General features: G+C 37.8%; 1 protein-coding gene across 1 annotated transcript; it reads right to left on the reverse strand.

Moving 5' to 3' along the window:
* Nucleotides 1–21,362: 21,362 nt before the first annotated feature.
* On the reverse strand, nucleotides 21,363–22,416 carry LOC132141672 (uncharacterized). The gene is made up of 2 exons (XM_059551342.1): nucleotides 21,935–22,416; nucleotides 21,363–21,772 (listed from the first exon to the last, which is right to left on the reverse strand). Exons 1-2 carry the CDS (start codon nucleotides 22,414–22,416, stop codon nucleotides 21,556–21,558), a joined length of 699 nt encoding a protein of 232 aa, XP_059407325.1. The 3' UTR covers nucleotides 21,363–21,555.
* Between the last annotated feature and the right edge of the window lie 520 nt (nucleotides 22,417–22,936).

Raw genomic sequence — 22,936 nt, forward strand, 5'->3', positions numbered from 1 at the left:
AGAGAGAGGACTGCTGGAGCAGAGAAGCAGAACTATACTGTTCAGGGTTTCAGGTCAGTTTCATCTGTAAAGATGCTTTTTTGTCTTTGTTTTTTTATTTAATTAATCAAGCAGCAGCACGTTGCTCATCAGTCATCACTCAAAATACTATATAAAGGACGTCATTATTATCTGTTGTAATGTTACAGTAGTAATTTAGCTGAAAAAAATTCAGATTTTTTTATAGGTTTAGGGGGAGCTACGACAGACAACAACACAACCCTTACGAAAATTAACATTTTAATATTTATCTATAAATCCAGAGAAAATGGTTACTATTGTTTAACTGTGATAACCAAAAATTTAAAATTATTTTACAAATGCATTTATTTAAAAATAAATACAAATCCATTTGCAAAAAAAAAAAAAATTAAACAAGGTTGTTTTACTTTTATATAGGCTAATAAAAGCATGGTTAATTTTTGTAAGGGAAAAATATGACTCGTGTACAGTATTAGGATTTTTCTATAAAGATATTGTAGTATTGTAGAGTATTGTATTGTAAAGTATAGTTTTGTTCAATCTTGAGTATTAAAGTCACGAGAGAGATGCATAACAGGGCAAAATAAAGAAACTGAAGAGAAAAATGGAAGTGAAGGTGCAGTTCAGGAGAGAACTTTTAATTATTTTGCATGTCCCCAAATTAAAGATTTAAAATAGATAAAAATCGTTAGATAAAATGTATGAGTTTGAATTTCCCAGTCTGAATTTTTTTCCATGGTTTTTTTCCATGGTTTTTATTTCCAAAGACATGGTTTCATTTACTACACATAGGCCTACTGAAGCTCGCAGTGTTTTCAACCCCTGCCGCCTCAATATAGGAGTAAACGAGCACATAAACACAATTTCTAGAACTGCTCTGTGTCACTTCATGTGCATTTTACTTATTTTGAGAAAACTATCATCATATACAAAGAGACAGCAAAAACACCAATGTTTCAGGAGTTTATTACACAGAGTACGTCACATGCTTATTAGATAACTGTATTTAAGTTGATGTATATTCTTTTATTTATTATTCTTTAATTTTCACAAATTTAGAAAAGTAATCAAAAAGTACTCAAAAGTAATTAGTTACATTACTTTAATAAAGTAATTGAAAAGGTTACACTACTATTACATTTTAAACAGGGTAACTTGTAATCTGTAACCTATTACATTTCCAAAGTAACCTTCCCAACACTGAACGTAACACCATTCTTGTGCTATGTTGAAAATGGGCAACTAAAGGCCTTTAATAGTTTTCTCTTAGAAATAATGTATAATAAAGTAATACTCTCTTTATGATGCCATGCGACTGGAAGCTTCCATCTGAAGATTTCACTCCCCCCAAACTTCACTTATCAGAGGGGTCTGGCACCTTACAGTTTATGGTACATCAGAAGAAACCACAATGGGAATAGCTGGGGCCTTAAGGGACGATGTTTAGTGTTGAGGCAGCTGGCTGAGTGCAGGGATGCTGGAACAGCAGCAGTGTCACTGGGCCTCCTACCCTCCCAGAGGCCCTGAGGGTTTGAACTTATTAGAAAGCCTCCTTCAGACAGTCTGATAGGCTTCTTAAAAAGTTTATACACTTTTGAGAGTTTGACAAAATTTGCAGTATCAATATTGCCTTTATATATTCAGATGAATAAAATATAAATTGTATAACTTTTAATGGATAGGTCACAAAACAAACAAACAAAAACAAAAACACCCTCACCCTCATGTCGTCCCAAAAGAACCAAAAACAAATTAAAAAACTGTTTAAAATGATATCTTTTCTACATATTTCAGATTTTTCATTTTCTTTTCAGACAAACTAAAATTATTTTAAAAACACTGTAGACATGGTTATTCTGTGCATTTGAAGTTCCTTCTGTGCGAAATCACATTTATTGTGTTCATCAAAAGTGTAATGTCACTTTATGTGAGCGGCGCAGGACAGTGCAGCAAAAATAGACTCTGCGCCAAAACCACCACTTTGACGCTCCTGTTTGACACTCCTGCTCTTGCTCCCGTGTACTGTGCCATACACACATTTGTTAACATGCACTCCAAAAAAAAAAAAACATATGCGCTCTTAACTGCAGCTCATGCTTGCTATGGGAAAAGGGCAAAAGGCAAACTGATATCCATATTTATGACATAAATCTAAAGCACACTGAAATACCAGTTGTTGTTTTCTTTTTTTTTCTTTTTTTTTAATCTCCATCAATCATTTAGCAAACTGCTTTTCATTCCTGTTACATGCAAATCTGTTTATATTTATCAGGCTAATTTGCATGCAAAATCATCTGTGATTATACATCATCAGTAATAATGAAATGACAATAATTAGCGATGCTAAGAAGTGGGTAATTAACAAGGCAGTCACAGGATTTTTCAAAATTAACTCTTGTCTTCAGAGGTTCATATGTTGAATTAAGCATTTTGTAAAACACTAGTGGGATGACGAGATTGCTTACCTTGACAAATAGATGTTGGGAATTGTGCACTACATTCTCTCTCAGTGTGCAATTATGGCAAATTCACACAAATGACTATAATAAAAAGTGGTAGAAACTTGAATTACCCTTCATTGCTCCTGTTGTGACAAAGGCAATATATAGAGGTCTGGATCAAAATGTGCTTAAATTTTGTTTTGTATAAATGTGTCTTTGTATTAGATTCTGCCTGTAAGCTGTACGATAATACTGTATTTGTTTTAATTACATACTTCAAATATTATTTCATGTTTTGTCTAGAGAAAGAGAGATAGGAAGAGAGAAAGAAGCAAAAGTTAGTCCTTTATTCAACGAGACCTTATCATCAAATAGCAGGACCGCCAGAAATGGAAAGTGAATATGTACAATTAAAACAGTGTGCCCACAAAGCATCCTTTGTACATGACTGTGTCCACATGGCATGTATGCTTGGTCCCCTCAGATAAGTTCTTATTCCAAAAGCTTGTCTTGGTACAACTGAATGGCAAAGGCATATAAAATGTTCCATAAATAAATCCAATCTTGAATCCTGTGGGGAAAGCAAATAGGTCACTTTTTGTTTTATTTTGCCTGTTGGTTTTCTCAACCTTTGAGAGTCACTAAATATATTGGCAGGAACAACAACTAGGGAATTCAGGCCACTGTCTGCTGTGATATATGAGGAATATTGTGATATTTATTAGGACCTTTTGGCCACAATGATGCTCTAGTAAGCTTGCATTCCTTGAAGACATCAATGTCCTTGAAGACAATGCAGAACTCACTTGACAGTTTAGTCTGTTACGACCAAACTTCTGTGTCTTTAACAGAACAACCAGACTATCTGTCACCTTCCACAGAAAATGTAATAACAATTTCATTCACTTTGTCTCTGTCTGGAGGGACAGGAAATTTAATTCCCAAAAAGCCATTCCGGATTATGATTCCTAAGTCATTACAAGGATCTTCTCCAAATGGCAGTGAATAATAATGTGAAGGAAAGCTGTATATAAATGCTTCAGTAAACTGTAGGAAATATCAACAAGGAACTGACCGTTCCGTTTTCTTTACAGGGACATAGGGGAAACTTGCCATTCAGTGACATCTGTTTTGATCCTTTCTAGCATCCAGTTTGGTTAAATGTAAGTACAGTACAGTTAGGGGCGTAGCAGCCATTTTAAAAGTGTGTGGGGGGGGGGGGGGGCAGCTGTATGGTGATGTGACCCAAAACTGATGTTCATAATAATAAATTCTAAATAGAATACCAATTGGCATTTTACAGCACCCAAGTGGCAATTTTGGGAACATGACATGATAGCTTGGAACCTATTTTTGTAAAATCATACTAAAAATTTAAAAATACTGCAGGACTCTGAGACCAATGTGAGACCATCTATACTTAATTTTTATGAAATAAAGATATTTTATGAAATATACAATATTTCATTTACACTACATTTGAACAATAAATTTTCTTACTTCTTAACAGTTAGACAAAAACAAGTGTTAAATGACTATACAGATTACATCTACAGTAATTTTATACAACATAAAATGTATGAAAATATATCAATAAAACCTAAATCAATGTATTTACAAGTTTTTAATATTTTCAAGATCGAAGTGAGATTTTTAATAAAAACTTCCAAACTGAATTTTTCAGCTTTCCTTGCAAGCCACAAATTGAGCATTTTTTTTCACTCTAATTGATCAAGTTTTTCCTTGTTTAAATGACAAACAGAAATACTATTCAGCCATGTTTGTGTCATGGTACAACGAAGCCATGTTTTTAGCCTTCTGAGACCACTGAAATTTCCCTTAGCTTCTGCTGAGGACACGGGAGTGACAAGAAGCAGTCGGACAAGCGTTTCCACCTGATCAAAAAGTCTACGGACTTCTGGACACATCCCCTGAAGGATGCTGTCTGTTTCACTGCTGGACTACATATTATGCTTTGATCTGAACATTGCCAATTGTGTGTTAAGGGATATTTTGTCCAGTTCTGGGTACATTTGTACCACATTATCAAACACCCCTGTTAAGAGGATGTTTTCCAGATTCCTTAGCATCAGCAACCCTTCCTGCTCAAAACGTTCTCAGAACTGCATCTCCACAACATCAAGCACTTTGTAATACTCAATTTTGTAATATCTCAGATGGAGATGAATGCACATGTGCACAAGGGATCACTTATTTATTGACTCCTTTACCATTTCCATAGTTAAACAACTTCACAAGTTTTTCATTAGATGTATATTTAGCAACCCATAAATAGCCTACAATACAGCAGTTAACACTATTGGAACACACAGCCTTTATACATAAAACTAATTTCATATAACAATTTGAACATAAAATAGTAAATGTTACCTCTTTTTTTTCTAGCGATTATCATTGATTTGATTACACAGATCCTATTTAAACTGAGCTGACCTAGATGATGTCTCTGCATTCAATAATAAAATGTCTTTAACTGGAAATTGTGTGTTTATTATAAATCTTGTCATTATAAATTTATTATTATATCTTGTCATTATAAATTACTCTATTCTCCTGTTTGATACTGTTCAGTGCTTTGACACAATCTGTATTATTAAAAGCACTGTATAATAAAGGTGATTGATGGTTGATCTTTTAAATTGAAGTGTAATTCCTCAAAATATTGGCAAACAAATATTGCAAATATTGCAAAATTGCAAAACAAATTTTATTTATTGTGAAAGGATAATACTACTCCGCGAGCAGCACGTAGGCAACAAAAGACAGCAGAAACTAATAATTTGTTACGTTTCATTTGGCAGACGCTTTTATCCAAAGCGACAATTAGAGCATTTAACACACTGAATCCGGCGCGACGTGACGAGGTCCACACGGGTTCTGTTGTCTCCTGACGTTACAGTAGGTTAAATCATAACATGAAAACTTTATCGCGTGATTCGTGTCATTGTGACATACTATAATATAGCCTATTTATAGTGTGTGTTTGAAAAAGGATGTAACGTTAATAGTCTTTTGCTTTTTTCTGGGGTGCATTTTATCCCAGACGGCCTAATAGCAAAGTGAAAGAACGAATGAAAATTAAGAAGAGCAACAAGAGATTTGAAGCTCATAGCAGACGCACCCAAGAGATGATTTGCTCTGTGATTGGCTGAATGTTAGTTCACTCAAATCTAAGTAACAAACCAGAGAGCACTGACGGAAATATTCAAGCTGGATCAAAAAAAAAAAAAAAACGGGTCAGAATCACCTGTTTCTAAAAGTGCGGGGGAAGTGCCCCCGTCCCCCCCGGTTGCTACGCCCCTGGGCGCTGCACAAGATTCCAGGCCCTATGCATAGGCAGTCCTAATGGCCCCCCTCCCCTTGAAAATATATATTCCAGACTTTTCAAGGGCCCTCTCTTCCTTTGGGGCCCTGGTAATCAGTACTGGTTTTACCCCCAGTCCAGTGCCCCTGCCCCTGAGTACAGTTGTAAGTACAGTACCGAGTATAATCTGCTTACACTGACCCTATTTTGAGGATTACATTGCATGTCCCATCCCAAGACGACTGTGTTTGTTGTGGAATTGTGTGTGAAGCATAGTTCTCTGGTTCGTGTGGAAATGCTTCACCCTAATGAGATCCAGGCATAAAATAGGACAGATAATAACTTGAATAAATACTTTAAACAAACCGAGTGAAAGACACTCTTAAAGATTGAATTCAAATATCATTCCAAAATGTCAGGTGATGTTTATCTCCAGGAAAGAATGATTGAGAAACATTAATAATAACATTAATAATTCATATTGACCTGAGCAGAGAACAATGTGGTCTGAGTTATTTTCTGTAGTTGGTATTTAATGTCCTGAATAGGCTGCATTTGTGCTTTGTCGTGTGACATTTTACAAATAAATGCATGGTACTTGGATTTCTAATTCATGCATAAGTACTTAATGACAGATAGAGGTGGTTATTGAGGACTTTATTGTTTATTAAACTTCACATATGTCACAGTTACAAAAGCTTGAACAACAGCAGCCCCTGGAGGCTAACTGCTTGGAAAAGTCTCAAGCTCCCACTTCCACTCCGTCAGTCTCCTTTCTCTTGCATTGGCCCCCATTCAACCACCAAAACAGCAAAATGGATCAGTTGATTTGAGGTTAAGTACTGCTCTAACAATCGTTTGGCAAAGTAACAATAACTTACTACATTTATCTCTAAGCTTCAAGACAAGAAAAGAAGAGTTCAATGAGACTAAGCTGTTAACATGGAGTTTATCCCATCTCTCTTATATGTTTGTACAATAGCTTCCCACTAACTTTCAGAAAAAAAAAAAGAAGTTCCAATACAAATAATTGCTGGTCACACTGTCCATGTTAGGCTAATTTTATAACCCATGTAGGATTAAACAGCATAATTTCTTCACAACTCTAGTACAACGTAAGTGTAAAAGATTTGGATACTTTGTTGACAAGTGATGGGTTGGAGTCGATAGTGGCCCCCAAGTGGTTCTTTCCCTCACTGTGGAATGCATGTGAGGATGTGGTGGGTAATGAAAATGACTACCCAATACAGTGACTTGTCTCTTCCTCTCATTCAGTATCTCTTCAGTTTCCATCTTTGTGCTGTCCCCCATGGGTGATAGGGGGAGATACTCCTCCGTCCTCTGTCGCTTTTACTTTCCCTCCACATTTACCACCATCCATTATAGGAGATGCAACAGTCCAACGTTACTGTTGCACACACACACACACACACACACACACACACACACACACACACACTTGCTGTTTTCAACAAGCTGACAGGGTCCGAGCTCATTAAGATGCACACTGTGACAAGGGAAACCCAGTTACTCTCTAGAGTCTCGGTAGAAGAATGTATATCTCAAAAGGCACAGCTAAGAGTCCTGGCATTGTCTCTCTATGCAGAAGCTGAGGAGAGCAGATGAAAGTGTTGACCATCATATTTTGCATAGATTCAGTCATTTAACTTTTTTTCCAGATTTGCTCACTGACTCAATATTACTGTAAATACCCAGTTGAGATAACACTTCAGCTCTTGTGGTGCCAAAGGGCAGTTTGCTAAAAGCCTGGATGTAGATGCAATGTAAAAGGACTCATTAGACAAGTGAGACAGTTAGGGTATGATGTGTTTTTGCCTTTTATGGCGAAACTCTCCTGATGTCCAAAATACCCCATAGCCAGCTGCCTGGTAAACCTCTGGAAAACTCTCTACCTAACAATGTGTTTCAAGCAAAAACATGTCAGCCATCAAATTGGTTGGCAGTAATGTGAACTCTAGGGAGGCTTTTATTGCCCATGATTTTCATATTTTCTGTTAGATTCTCTGATCTTACAATCGCTAAATGTCCATCCAAGCACCAAGGCGAGTGACAATTCATGTTCATTTTGGGATTCAGACTGCCCGTTGGAGCATGAAATGAGCTCATTTCCGGCAGAGAAGAGCCAAATGACAAGAGCTGAAATAATGTCACACCCTATTATTATCATTTATTCTTTCAGCAAAATGGAAAACTCGCCTCAGTTGCTGAGGAACTGTGCCTATCCATTTCTGCTAAACAATCTGAGGTGTTATTCTTGCTGTGATCAGAAGGATGGAAGGGATAAAGAGAAAACAAATAGACAGAGAGCTTCTGTATGGAAAGTAGATTTTGGATAAGAAGTTCAGGCTCACCATCAGTGATGTACTTCAAAAACAATTGCTCACTTCATATTTAAAGCTTAGAGATTTTTTTTTCTTACATGCTCACCAGCTTTGTACCACTTTGAAAATCTTCTCTGCATTCAGGGTTGGATTTCAGATTCAGCCGGGGGGGCAGTGGCCTGGAGCCTCACACTGTAAAGGTTCTCAAAAAGCCTTTCTGGCAGAGAGTTTTGGATTTTGTGCATAGGTTGTGCTGTCCACTAGAACATCTACAGTAGGGTCCCTCGGAATCTACAGCACAAGATGACCATTTGTGCCCCCAGGTTCCCTAATAAATACACTGCCTACAACAACAAAAAAAAAAAAAAGAAAAGAAAAAAAAAGGAATTTTTTTTTTTGACAAAATTCGTCTCTGTGGTGGTATCTTTTGAAAAGGTACAACTTTTTACCTTATTTACCTCTGATTACATATTAGCACTTTAAAATCACAAATAAATACAGCTAGTGTACATGTTAGTACTTAAATATAAGTAGCCTTTAAAGGATACCATACCATTGACAGATTTTCTGAGAGTGAAGAACAATGTACAAACCATTTGGACCTCAGCCCCTCAGCATGCAGCACTGGATAGGGCCCAGAACTATATGCTGTAAGTATATGCTGAGTCTGAACCAAAGCTTTCTGTTACAGGCAGCATCAGTATACCCAGAGTGAAAGAGACAATCTAAACAACACATTTTATTGGCTATGGTTTATTTTTTTCTCCCTGAAAGTCCTTGTCTACTAAAGTTTAATTTTTGGTGTCTGTTGAGGTGATATTATAAGACAGTCCAGGGTGTCATTGAAAGGAACAAGAAATCATAAGTGCCCATATGAAGATGACAGAGTAAAGTAAGGCACTTTATATACGGGATCCCTTTATATAAATAAAAAAAAGAATTCCATTAAATTAATCTAGACCATAACAGTTGCACTTGAATCATTAATTAATGAGCAGAGAGTATTACTTAGTTCCACTCAATTTAGACTGAATTTGTTTTGACATGATTGTCACTTAGAGTAAATCTTGACAAGAATGCCTCATCTTAACTCATCAATGAATTCTGAGGGCATTAATAATGCTGAAAAAATTAAAGACTCTCACTTGTTATGACAGTCTTTCAAGCTCCAGTGTCATAAGACAATTACATACTTATTCAAAGGCTCTTGTTCTTTTTTTTTTCCTTTTTTTTCATTTATAAATTATCTTATTACACTTCCCCAGCACTAGATTTCAATTGGTTTTGCAATAAAATCAAAATTTTACATTGGACATCAGGTGGCAACCTAACAAATTGTTTGTTTCTGTTTCTGTGTATTTATTTATAAAACACAATTAAAAATGTGCTGTACAATCTCTAAGTAAAAATTACACAGTATGAACTTTCAGACAAACAATGACCAACAACAACAATAAAAAATAAAAAACAATAAAAAAGCCTCTCGCTCATTAGTCTGCAGAACCAAATGCTAATTCAAGTAAATGCACTTTCAAATTTCGTTTAAAATAACATAATGACAGAACCAGTCTACGATGTAGAGGTAGCTTATTCCAGCGCTTGGGAGCTGCTACTGCAAAACCCGGTCACCACTCAATTTTAGTCTAGTCATGTCTAGGATCATTTGATTTGCTGATCTGAGAGACCTGGGTGATTTGTATATACGAAGGAGATATGGTGGGGCCAAATTATGCAATGCTTTATGTACAACAATCAATAGTTTAAACTCAATTCTGTACTGCACTGGCAACCACTGAAGTGACGCTAAAATCGGTGTTACATGCTATTTTTTATGGGTACCTGTTAAAAGCCTAGCAGCCGCATTTTTAACCAATTGAAGACAATTTAACAATACTTGGCTAATACCCACATACAGTGTGTTACAGTGATCCAGTTTTCCAGATTCTCAGACTCTTACTTATATAAACTTAAAGGGGTCATATGATGCGATGTCAATTTTTTTCTTTCTATTTGGAGTGTTACAAGCTCTTGTTGCATAAAGAAGATATGTACAGTTGCAAAGACTAAAATCTAAAATCCAAAGAGATATTATTTATAAAAGTTAAAAGAAACCCCACACTAGGGCTGGATGATTAATCGAAAAGTAATCGAAACCGAAATTCAGAACCTCTAACCGACTTAATTTTCCCATGTCGGTTATTTCGTTTTTTTAATCCTGTTAATACTTCCTCCTTAAAAGCATACTACCGCGTGTGTAGCCACATGACTCTGCCCCGTCCAGTCAGTGGCATAAAAGCAAACCACGGAGGTGAACGCTGGTACAACACATAGTGATGGCACGTGAGCGGTGAGCCTTGCGTCTTCACTAAACTTTGTCAGTTGTATTTGTTTTATGGTTTGGACATTCAAGTTATTAGATGGTCGGGTATGTATTATTATTTCGAGCTCCCATGTTCGCGCAGCTGCATTGTGGCACGAACACTCATATAAACAGATGTGAAGATCTCGTGCACAGAGGAACCCAAAAACTAGTTGTCAGCGCTGTTCTGTGATTTATTACTAAATTAGCTTAGAATTTCAAAACTAATTATAGCATATTTTTCTACTTTTGAAGGAACTAGGCTATTTACAACCCACAGCTTCACAATAATATGACTAATTCACACCCGCAATCACTCGTACTGGTACTTGTGCCAATTTATCTTTATCTGATCTTTATTTATCTCTTACACCAAGCAATAATCTATAAGAAATGTTACAAACATAGATAAAATAACTGCTGATAGTGAGCTATGATGTCAGATCGCGCTTTCAATAGGAAAAAATATCCCACCTTTTCTAGTCGATCTCAACCGTCTGGCTGAGGCCAGTCTAAAAAGACGCTCAGGACAGTTGACAGAACGCTGCTGCGTGTCGTCATGAAAGCGTATCATTTTCATGTGCTATTAAGCCTTGCCACTTGCCAATTTAACCATTCAAAAAACTTTAAAGCATTCAAACACAAGACGCGAAAAAGCTGAACTGAGCAGCTGGTTACTCGTGCTGTGCTCGGTGCGCATGCAGAGAGAGAGACGCGTCTCACAGACGGTAACACTGAACTGAGCTCTCGTTTGCGGAATTGCTAATGCAACCTTTCCACACCACAGAATAAACACAATTAATCATTGATTGGTAATTGGCCAACAAAGTATTGACTGTTGTCTGAAGTTTTGTTTGATATAAAGATATGTAATGGATTACAATCAAAGTTATCTGAAATTATCAAGATGATTTTTTTCTGACAGTTTATCTCTTGAGTTCTTGTCATATTTTATTACCATTTTCTAAACTATAGCAAATAAACTGATAATGTAAAAAATGTTGAAGCTGTCTGAATAAATTTTGGTTTGACTGTATGTTTAATTTATACAGTGCTATTATACATTTAATTATTCGGTTTCTGTACCTGGACACTTACAAACTTGAAAAAACATAAACACTGTGTAAACAGCACAAACAAATAAACAGAACGAACATACAAATTAAACGCTTTCAAACAGGGCCCACTGGTACAACCTGCACTGGGGCCCTGCTTACCCCAGCTATGGCCCTGCTTACAGTACAAACCTTGTCAGTGAACTATGAGGGCAAAAAAACGAAACAGAAACAAAATAATCGTCATTAATCGTAATCGAGGTAAAATGTTCAATTAATCGAGGTTTTGATTTTAGGCCATAATCATCCAGCCCTACCCCATTGTTCCTAACATGCCACCACATGTGTCATGATATGGGATGATTTGCATAACACTGCCCAAATATTCATGCAAAGAAAGAAGGCATACCTTTTATTCTCGCAGTTGCCGCCGGCGTCATGTTGTGGAGGAGACGGTATTTATAAGTAAAAGTCATAATCAGAAATTATGTGCCCACTGGATGCAACAAATGCCTCGTTTGTAATGGGTTTTTACTGATTTTGGTTCGTCTAGTAATGTTCGAATTGCGAACGATTAATTCTATTTAACTGGATCTTCTTAGTGAACCGGCGTCTCCAGTACGCAGTAATCCACAAAGAACTTAAGTTATTTGTTTTATAAACGTACCTGACATTCCCTCTGATGTGAAATAAACCAATATCCCGAGTTATTCAGTTTCTCCTAAGAGAACCGATGTTGGGATGTGCACAAGCAGAGCAGCTGGACTGAGTGTCATACTGCTGGGAGATGGCATGACAGTTTGTTAAGGGGCGTAACATTTCCGTCAAACGCTTAAGGCATTCGGCCAATTACAATGCACTGGATAGCTGGAAAATCAGAGAACATCTAGCTATTTATTCCTATGAGCTTTGTAGAAATCGATGTGTTTCAGAAAGGACTTTTTCTAGAATTTTAGATAAAAATGGCAATTTAGAAATAGGCCTGTATTTAATTTTTATTTTTTTTCAAAAGTGGCTGTACATTGGTATGCTTAAAATCCATTGGAACATCACCTGTTTTGAAGCTTCTATTAATTAAAGTTAGTATACGGGGACCAATTATATAAAAAATGTTCTTAACTAATCTTGATGGAATGATATCACAACCACAGTTTATAGGTTTTAACTCGCCAACTGAAACAGGTTCCAGATACGACATTATATAATCAATTGCCTGCAAAGCAATTCAGCAAATCTTTACATGTAATGGTGTACAAAACAGGACATGTAGTGATGTTATTTAGCACATAATTGATAGTATTGAATAAAATATTAGAATTACTATGGTACCTTGAAATTAAACCTGACAGTGAGGATATTAACTTAGAATCTGTTTATTCTGACTTTTGCAGTAATGTTGATGATAAGACAAAAGTGATTTTTCAAAATGTGCAGAGACTAAACACAAATGATGACTTGTTCTTTACTGATGTCTTGGTACAGGATGCTGTTTTGCTTCGAGGGATGCATGATAGTGGGTCTATGGCCTGCACTATGAGTTCTCGTGCCCTTTCAAAACTCATGGAAGCAAATGTACTTTCCTCCGACGATGTATGCCCAACAATGCTCACACTGATTGGCTGTGGGCATCAAAGAACAAGCCCACAAGGAGTATGTGACATCCAGATGAAAGTATTCAACTGCTCCTTCTATGTACCTGCCTGAATAGTTGATGGGCAAAACGCTGACCTAATTTTTGGAAGTAATGTTATAAAACATCTCATTCATGACATGAAAGTATCAAGGGATTTCTGGGGGAAAGTATCTGATTCACAAGGCAAAGATCCTGATGCAGATGTTTTGATGCAACTCTTGTGCAATGTTGAGTCATGGAAAGGAATGGAACCCCCTACGAAAGTAGGAACTGTAAAACTGAAGCATGCTGTCACTTTAGAATCCATGAAAGAACATATAGTGTGGGGAAAGTTGTCCAGTGACAAAACCCTTTCTGAAGGCAGTACAGTCGTTGTGGAGCCTAGCACAGCTCGCACTGCACCAAGAAATGTGTTGGTGGGCAGGATAGCCGTGTCTTTATGGGGTGATGGCAGTACCCCAGTTAAAGTTATCAACCCATCAAACTAGCCTATCTGTCTAAGACGCAACTGCAAGCTGGCTGATGTTTACACCTGCATGGCGCTTGAAGACTTTGACATTGACTGTCTTGACATGTCATTTCAACAGGTGAAAGATCTGCAGTGTAATGAAGTGGACACTGAAGGACTGGCAAATTGCAGTAGTAATTAATGTGAAATGGAGAGACAAAACTACATGCTGCATGGTCTTACTGGCTCAGCACTGTCTAGCCTTGGGCTCCAGGATATTGACACTGACTCAAACTCTTTGACACCTTACTGGAGAGGGAAGTTGGTTGAGCTGTTGGTCATCTACACGCGCTGTTGCTCTGTAGACAACTCTTCAGTTTGCTCCACTTTAACATCTTGCTTGCACAACTTTTGCCCACTGTTGTCTAGACCAGCACGCACCACCCCATCTGCCCCCTGGCTGTCCGAGGTTCTCCGTGAACATCGCTCTAAACTCAGGGCTGCAGAGAGGAAATGGCAGAAAACAAGAAACTCTACCAACTCTGTGTGTATCAGTCTCTCATCTCTTCCTTCTCTGCAAATGTCTTCACGGCTAAAACATCCTACTACCACAACAAAACTAACAGCTGTTGTGACGCTCGGGCACTCTTCAAGACTTTCTCTTCTCTTCTTAATCCACCGCCACCACCTCCTCCATCAACTCTTACAGCGGACGACTTTGCAGTTTTCTTCACGAATAAGACAAGAACCATCAGTGACCAATTCTCCCCACCGCAGACTGAGGACAACTTCACAAAGACCGATGCACACTCTTTCTCCTCCTTCTCCCCACTATCAGAGATGGACGTCTCCAAACTTCTCCTGTCCAATCATCCTACTACTTGTCCACTTGATCCGATCCCCACTCACCTCCTTCAAGCGATCTCCTCTTCAGTCATACCTTCGCTTACTCACATTATCAACTCCTGTCTTCACTCTGGAACATTTCCCTCAGCATTCAAGCAGGCTCGGGTAAGCCCACTGCTCAAGAAACCATCTCTAAATCCAGCGCTTCTTGAAAACTACAGACCGGTGTCCCTTCTTCCATTCATTGCAAAGACACTTGAGCGAGCTGTGTTCAACCAGCTTTCTATGTTCCTTGTACAGAACAACTTCCTGGACAGCAACCAATCTGGCTTCAAAAATGGCCACTCAACTGAGACTGCTCTGCTCTCGGTTAATGAAGCCCTGTGACTAGCAAGAGCAGCTTCAAAATCCTCAATACTTATCTTACTGGACCTGTCTGCTGCTTTTGACACTGTTAATCACCAGATTCTCCTGTCCACCCTCAGAAAGATGGGCATCTCTGGAACTGCACTCCTGTGGGTTAAGTCCTACCTTGCTACTGGGGTTCCTCAAGGCTCAGTACTTCTCTTCTCCATCTACATGACGTCATTAGGATCTGTCATTCAGAAGCATGGCTTTTCTTATCACTGCTACGCTGATGACACCCAACTTTACTTCTCATTCCAGCCAGATGACCCGACGGTAGCTGCTCGCATTTCAGCCTGTCTGAGTGACATTTCTAGCTGGATGAATGACCATCACCTTCAGCTTAACCTTACGAAGACAGAATTCCTGGTGATTCCAGCTAACCCATTGCTTCATCACAACTTCTCTATACAGCTGGGTTCATCAATCATTACTCCTTCGAGGACAGCCAGAAACCTAGGAGTTGTGATGGATCATCAGTTAAGCTTCACAGACCACATTGCTACAACAACCCGCTCCTGCAGGTTTGCCTTATACAACATTAGGAAGGTTACACCCTTCCTGTCAGAGCCTTCCCAACTTCTTGTCCAAGCTCTTGTTCTCTCCAGTGGACTATTGTAATGCTCTCCTGGCGGGCCTTCCTACATGTACTGTCAAGCCTCTACAATTGATCCAGAATGCAGCAACGAGGGTTGTCTTCAATGAGCCAAAAAAAGCTCATGTCACTCCTCTCCTCATCAGGTTACACTGGCTACCAGTAGCCGCTCGCATCAAATTCAAGGTACTGATGCTTGCCTACAAGACGACCATCGGCACGGCACCAAGATACCTAAACCCACTGGTTAAATCTTATGTGCTCTCCAGAAGTTTGCGCTCTACAAGTGAACGACGCCTTGTGGTACCATCCCAAAGAATTTCAAAATCAATCTCACAGACCTTTTCCTGGACTGTGGCCAGCTGGTGGAATGACCTCCCAATCTCAATTCGTACAGCTGAGTCTTTACACATTTTCAAGAAACATCTAAAGACTCATCTTTTTCGCATGCACTTAACCAACTGATAATAGCATTTTCCTTTTCTTGTCTTTTCATTTATTAAAAAAAAAAAAAAAAAAAAGCAGCTATGCGTTTTATACTACACTAACTGAGACTTGTCATGGCACTTGTATACTGTTGTTGTTCTCTTGTTGATCTGACTGCTTCTATTGTTCTCATTTGTAAGTCGCTTTGGATAAAAGCATCTGCTAAATGATTAAATGTAAATGTAAGTATGAATCAATATTTTCTCGTCATGGTTTAGACTGTGGCAAGGCCAAAGGCTTTGTTCATAGAATCTGCCTAAGCGATACACAAGGATAAACAAGGATCTGATGGCAAGAATTTTCGTAGTCTGTCTTTTGTTTAAACACAACGCAGAAAACACCGCTACAGGAGCATGCAATTGGCATGCTGACTGCAGGAAAATCCATCAGAGCTGTTACTCATGAACTGAATGTTCATTCATTTCACGTCTCCAAAGCTGTTTAAGGGAATTTGGCAGTACATTCAACCGGCCTCACAAACACAGACCAGTGTAACCACACCAGCCCAGGACCTCCACATCCAGCATCTTCACCTCCAAGATCGTCTGAATCCTGCCATCCGGACAGCTGCTACAACAATCAGTTTGCATAACCAAATAATTTCTGCACAAACTGTCAGAAACCATCTCAGAGAAACTCATCTGCACGTCATCCTCATCGCGGTCTCGACCTGACTGCAGTTTGTCATCCTAACCGACTTAAGTGGGCAAATGCTCACATTCGAAGGGGTACACTTTGAAGGGGTTTTTTCTTCACAGATGAATACCGGTTTTCACTATACAGGGCAGATGGCAGACAGCATGCATGGCGTTGTGTGGGTGAGCGGTTTGCTGATGTTGAACGTTGTGGATCGAGTGACCGACGGTGGCAGTGGGTTATGGTATGGGCAGGTGTATGTTATGGACAATGAACACAGTAGCATTTTATTGATGCCATTTTGAATGCACAGAGATAGCATGATGAGATACTAAGGCCCATTGTTGTGCCATTCATCCACGACCATCACCTCATGTTGCAGCATGATAATGCATGGCCCCATGTTGCAAGGATCTGTACATAATTCCTGGAAGCTGAAAACATCCCAGTTCTTGCATGGCCAGCATACATACTGGACATGTCTACCATTTAGCATGTTTGGGATGCTCTGGATTAGCGTATACGACAGTTTGTTCCAGTTCCTGCCAATATCCAGCAACTTTTCATAGCCATTGAAGAAGAGTGGACCAACATTTCACAGGCCACAATCAACAACTTGATCAACTCTATGCAAAGGAGATGTGTTGCACTGCGTGAGGCAAATGGTGGTCACACCAGATGCTGACTGGTTTCCTGAACCCCGAATACAGTAAAACTGCACATTTTAGAGTGGCCTTTTATTGTGGCCAGCCTAAAGCACACCTGTGCAATAATCATGCTGTCTAATCAGCATCTTGATATGCCACACTTGTGAGGTGGATGGATTATCTTGGCAAAAGAGAAGTGCTCACTAACACAGTTTCTCCTCCGTGGAACTCGAAATCGGTAAGTGGTGCAGGTTTTGCTCGTTATTATTTTTTTGCACCGACCTCGCTCTACTCCCAAGACTCTTGGCCCTGTCCCAGTTGTCACAGCAGTGTACTTATTACAATGTTCATCATACGTAGCTAGCATTAACTCATGTGAAGTTTTTTATATATAAATAAATATATATATATATATATATATATATATATATATATATATATATATACATATATATATATATATATATAGTCGCTGCCCGATGAAACTCACGTATGTCCAAAACGGTTACTTTTCAGGAAGTGAAAAAAACACCGTATTTCAAAAGCAGTTGAATGTAGCATTGTCATACTTGGTACGCAGAGGTGGAAAGAGTACAAAAATATTCTACTCAAGTAAAAGTACCATTACATTAATGAAATTTTACTTAAGTACAAGTAAAAGTACCAGTCTAAAAATCAACTCAAGTAAAAGTAAAAAGTAGCTCATTTAAAATTTACTCAGAGTAAAAATTACTTAGTTACATTTTAACAGTGGGAGGGAGTCAAAAATGGGACAGGCCAAGGGTGTCAAACTCAGTTCCTGGAGGGCCACAGTCCTGCACAGTTTAGATTTAACCCTAATTAAACACACCTGATCCAGCTAATCTAATCATTTAGGTTTATTTGAAAACTACATGATATGTGTGCTGGAGCAGGGTTAGGGCTATGGCCCTCCAGGAACTGAGTTTGACACCCCTGGGATAGGTCTATTAATCTCAAACTAGTTGTTTTTAATTAAAGGAATCAGTTATTTAGAATAATAAAACATTTGGGCTGTTACCAGGCAAATAAGTATCAACAAACTCATCTTTTAATGCAGAGGAAATGCAGAAGATTCATTGGAAGTGGCATTTAGATGTATTACACTGTTTAGTGCAGGACAAGAATGCATTTAACCTGCAGTTACAAATGCATGAATAATGTTTTGATATACAAGACATAAAATGTTGAATACTCATTTGAAATGATAAGAAATTCATTATTTAAAAAATGATACTTTAAATGTGAAATTAAAATGGCCAGTATGTGTCAGCAAGTCACTGTTAATAAGTGAGTCATTGCGATTGAACCGAATCATTTAAACGGTTGATTCATTCAGGAACGAAACACTGTCACGTTGCTCAGAGACGCAAAACTGTGCTTTGGTGACTGTGTTTGGAATTATTTTCTGTTGTAGAAATAGAGCTAAAAAAGGCAATATGGTGTCTAAAACGCAAGTCTCTTAATTAACTTGTTTCCTGAACTGTTATATATATGTATGTATATATTCATGATGATTTTTTGAGGAAAAGATGGCATTCTTTGTGTGATTTTGATTTAATATATGAAATTATATAAATATGTTAATTTTATGCCCCTATATCTTCAATTTTGTGATCATTCTAAATGCATTTTAGGAGACTGAATCACACAGTGAAAGAACGCACTATAAATGCGCGCGCACATCATTAAAACAAAAAATATGATATTATCGCAGACTATATATATATAGCACACTCCTCACCACTGTCTTTTTGGCTAATTTGTGCAAAACCTCTTGCTAAAATGTTAAAGCTTCATTTTAACCACCAATGCAACGATGCAATTATTTAGCTTACCTCTACATTCTTGCGAAGGGTTGATGTCTTGTCGAGATTTTATAAGCTGCTAGTTTGGTCTTCCTAGGCAAGTACAGCTTACACTGCATAATAGAGCATACATATGGCCAGGGGTTCACTTCATTTCCTTCGAGTTCAACTTCAGAATATGACGGGGTTTCGTTTTCAGCGGTGTCTGCACCACTAACGCCTGTTTTGACCGTCTGCTAGTGATGTGTCGTTCGTGAACGAATCGTTCTTTTTGAATGAATCTTTTAGGTGAACGAATCGTTCTCGTTCACGCAATCCACTGACTCATATTTCTCGTTCACTGAAGTTACTCCCTCCACAGCAGTGCGGCGCTATAAGCAGCGCATGCGCAGCTCAGTGAACCGAGTAACAACCATTTCATCCTGTCAAAGAGTTACAACCTCGAGCCAATAGCCTTTGAGTATGAGATGTGACAGAGCATGTGATTTGTTGAATGTAGTGAGCGAATACGCCCTTCAATTAACGAGTTTCATATGAGTCTGAACAAGATCTAGAGATCTTATCGTTCGTGAACGAGTTGAATGTTTTAGTACATCTCGTTCGTGAATGAAATGACTGAACTGGCACACATGTCATTCGTGAACCTGAATGAACGGATACATGTCGTTCGTGAATGAAATTAACTGGTACATCGCTTATCTCGTTTGTGAACAAAATTAATGAGAGTAAACTGGGTTAGTCTGCCATTTAGCATGTCAATCTCGCAAAATGCAAAGCGCAGTTACAGTTACTGTGCACATACGCTTGTTTTGATATTTAGCAACTCCACTTTTAATCCCCGATTTAAAATGTGAATATATAATATACAAATTGTCTGACCAAACAATTAAAATGCTAATTAGGCAAGAAAACCTTGTGCTTTGTTCATCTGAACAACTTAATTAGACTTTATATACTGAATGCGATTATACACACATTTTAATGAAGCCAGATCAGTTTTTGTAACAAGTGAATACGTTCGTTGACTAAAGACATAACACATAATACACTCTTTTTTCGCCACCTGCTGGCATATTTTGTGTAATACCAAGAAATGATCACTGAACGAATCAGTGAACGATTCTGAACGAATCATTTTGGTGAACGAACTGAAAATGAACGAATCTCTAGAAAGAATCATAATTTCCACCACTACCATCTGCATCTTTCTTCTGATTTTAGCGCCAGTTTGCCCTCCTGCCCATTATTTACTGACGTAGTTTCCAGGGAGCGATTTTTTTTTTACTCAGTAATTAATGTGTTTTAAAATGTAGCGAAGTACAATACTTTAAACAAAATATACTTAAGTAAAAGTAAAATTACAGATTTAAAAATTTACTTTAAAAAGTATTAGTACACAAAAAAGCTACTCAATTACAGTAACGCGAGTAAATGTAATTCGTTACTTTCCACCTCTGTTGGTACGGCATCTTTACATGTAACCATATTCTTGCCAGTGTAATGATATAATCATTAATTAGAATGGCCATGTCGCGTTTCATATTGACAGAGGAATACGCTCAGTTTATTAAATAGCCTACGTCTTAGTTTATTAAATACGCTTAATTTAATATTAATTATACATTTATTAAATGTCTCTTGCAAACTATGAAGGGACAATGAATCAATACACTGACATGGTAATGCTAGACAGATACTTTGTTTGCACAGTTCTACCGTAATTTTGTCACTCCTAGACATACGTCTGGCGTCAGGGGGGAAACGTTTACCTCGATGAAGGAAAGTCATTGTCTCACCAGGCTATGTTTATTTGGCAATGTATTGCAGAAAAGAAAAGTGAAAATGAAGATGCAGTTCCAGTAAACTCCAGTTACCAGTTCATGTTTATTCTTCAGGTGATTCAAGCAATACCAACTAATCAGACTCAATACTGACATTACAGGTGGAATTATAAAATAGCAACAGGCCTTAAAGGGATGGTTCACCCAAAAATGAAAATTCTGTCATAATTTACTCACCCTCAAGTTGTTTCAAACCTGTATGAATTTCTTTTTTCTGCTGAACACAAAGGAATTTTTGAAAAATGTCTAACCAAACAGTTGATAGACCCCACTAACTTCCATAGTAGGAAATAAAAAATCTATGGAAGTCAATGGGGTCCGTCAACTGTTTGGTTACAAAAAATTTTTTTATATCTTTTCTTTAAAAAAAAGAAAAGAAATTCATACAGGTTTGAAACAACTTGAGGGTGAGTAAATGACGACAGAATTTTCATTTTTGTGTGAACTCTACCTTTAATGCAAGATTTTAATCATGTCTTTCTGGTCAAAATTGGCTGATAGGAATTCCAAAAATTTCAACAGATAAGACCAAGTCATTTTAAAACATGCAAATAAACAATTACATGACAATACACAATAAATAGAACATTTAATTAATAAATTAATCAGTAAGTCAGGACAGCCCATTCATCCAGGTAGTGAAATTGCATCACTCATGGTCAAGTGCATTGTAAAATGGATGAAAGTCCTTGGGTAAAACATGTTTCAGTTCTTGAAGGTGCTTGAACTTCAGGGCTTTAATTTTTGCGGTGGATGTATAGAGTGGGGCCACGATTACACACGTCTTCCTCAGGGATGGGGATGTGAAGGGTTGCCAGTTGTCAGAGTGTAGTAATTTAAACTCCATACTGCCATCCACATTGTATCTAATAGATAGATTAAAGAAAAGAAGGGGGGAAGGTTGTCGGGGGACATAGGTCACAGAGATAAGAGGGAACCAAAAGCATGTTTAGATTTATGAAACCAAATATTTTAATATGATATGGCTAATGTTTCATGTATTTGTGAAAAAGTGTCTAAAAAAATACCTGACTGCTCGAAGGTCATGCACCGTAGGATCTCCAACTTTGCTACCAGGTCGGACTGACTTACAGATGTTGACTTTGCTGAAGTCTTGGAAAAAGCTGTAACCAACATACTTCACCTCGTATGGTTTTGGACTGGAACGAGCTCCTCGAATAACTGCAGCATACTCAGCTGGAACATGTATGTCACGGTTTCTCAACTTCCTCTCAATCACACTGTGCACAGAGTCACATTCCATTTGTGTGTGACCTCTTTCAAGGTACGTCTGTGACACACGTTTCTTTTTCTCAGTAGCAAACTTTAAGAGGGCATTGCTCAGGACCAGATTTCTGTTTTGATAGCCACACCCATCACTCCAAAGGATGAATTCATTGTAAGTGGGGTGTGCTTCAAGGTAATCCACAATGCAGGAGGCAAACTCGTTGGCAGAGACCCCAGCTTCACCCTCATGCCAAAGGTAATTTTTTGCTTCATGTGATGCCATATTGTAGATGCAGAGGTGGGTAGAGTACCCAAAAACTGTACTCAAGTAAAAGTAAAAGTACTTCTAGAAATATTTACTCAAGTAAAAGTAAAAGTACTAGTCTTGAATAGTTACTTGAGTAAGAGTAAAAGAGTATCGGATAAAAAATCTACTCAAGTAGTTAGTTACTAGTTACTTTGGGTCATAAATAGCCTACTGAGTCTATTTTTATTTAGATATATAGATAAAATTTATGTAATGTATGTGTGTGTGTATAAATGTATATATTTCATCAGCCTTTACTCCAATTTATGTAATTTATTATAAAACCCTGTCTGTTTACTTAAGTAACAGATATAGGTGTCATGCCATAACATATTTTTAATACGACTGACTTTATATTAAATGTGAATTTAACATTGAAAGTTAATGTGATATAAATATTGCTACTAATCTTTCATTGTTCAGAAAGAGAGCAAATAACATTTACATTATTAAAGATCATTTTCACTGACAGTCTAGATTTCAATCACTCTCAGAA

Source organism: Carassius carassius, chromosome 6, assembly GCF_963082965.1.
Source record: "Carassius carassius chromosome 6, fCarCar2.1, whole genome shotgun sequence".
NCBI lineage: Eukaryota > Metazoa > Chordata > Actinopteri > Cypriniformes > Cyprinidae > Carassius > Carassius carassius.

Excerpts from the sequence above, each read along its gene's own strand:
- LOC132141672 (XM_059551342.1), bottom strand. The coding sequence starts at position 22,416 with ATGGCATCACATGAAGCAAAAAATTACCTTTGGCATGAGGGTGAAGCT. Across the intron at positions 21,773-21,934 it reads CATGACCTTCGAGCAGTCAG|ATACAATGTGGATGGCAGTA; the intron begins GTATTTTTTTAG and ends TCTATCTATTAG.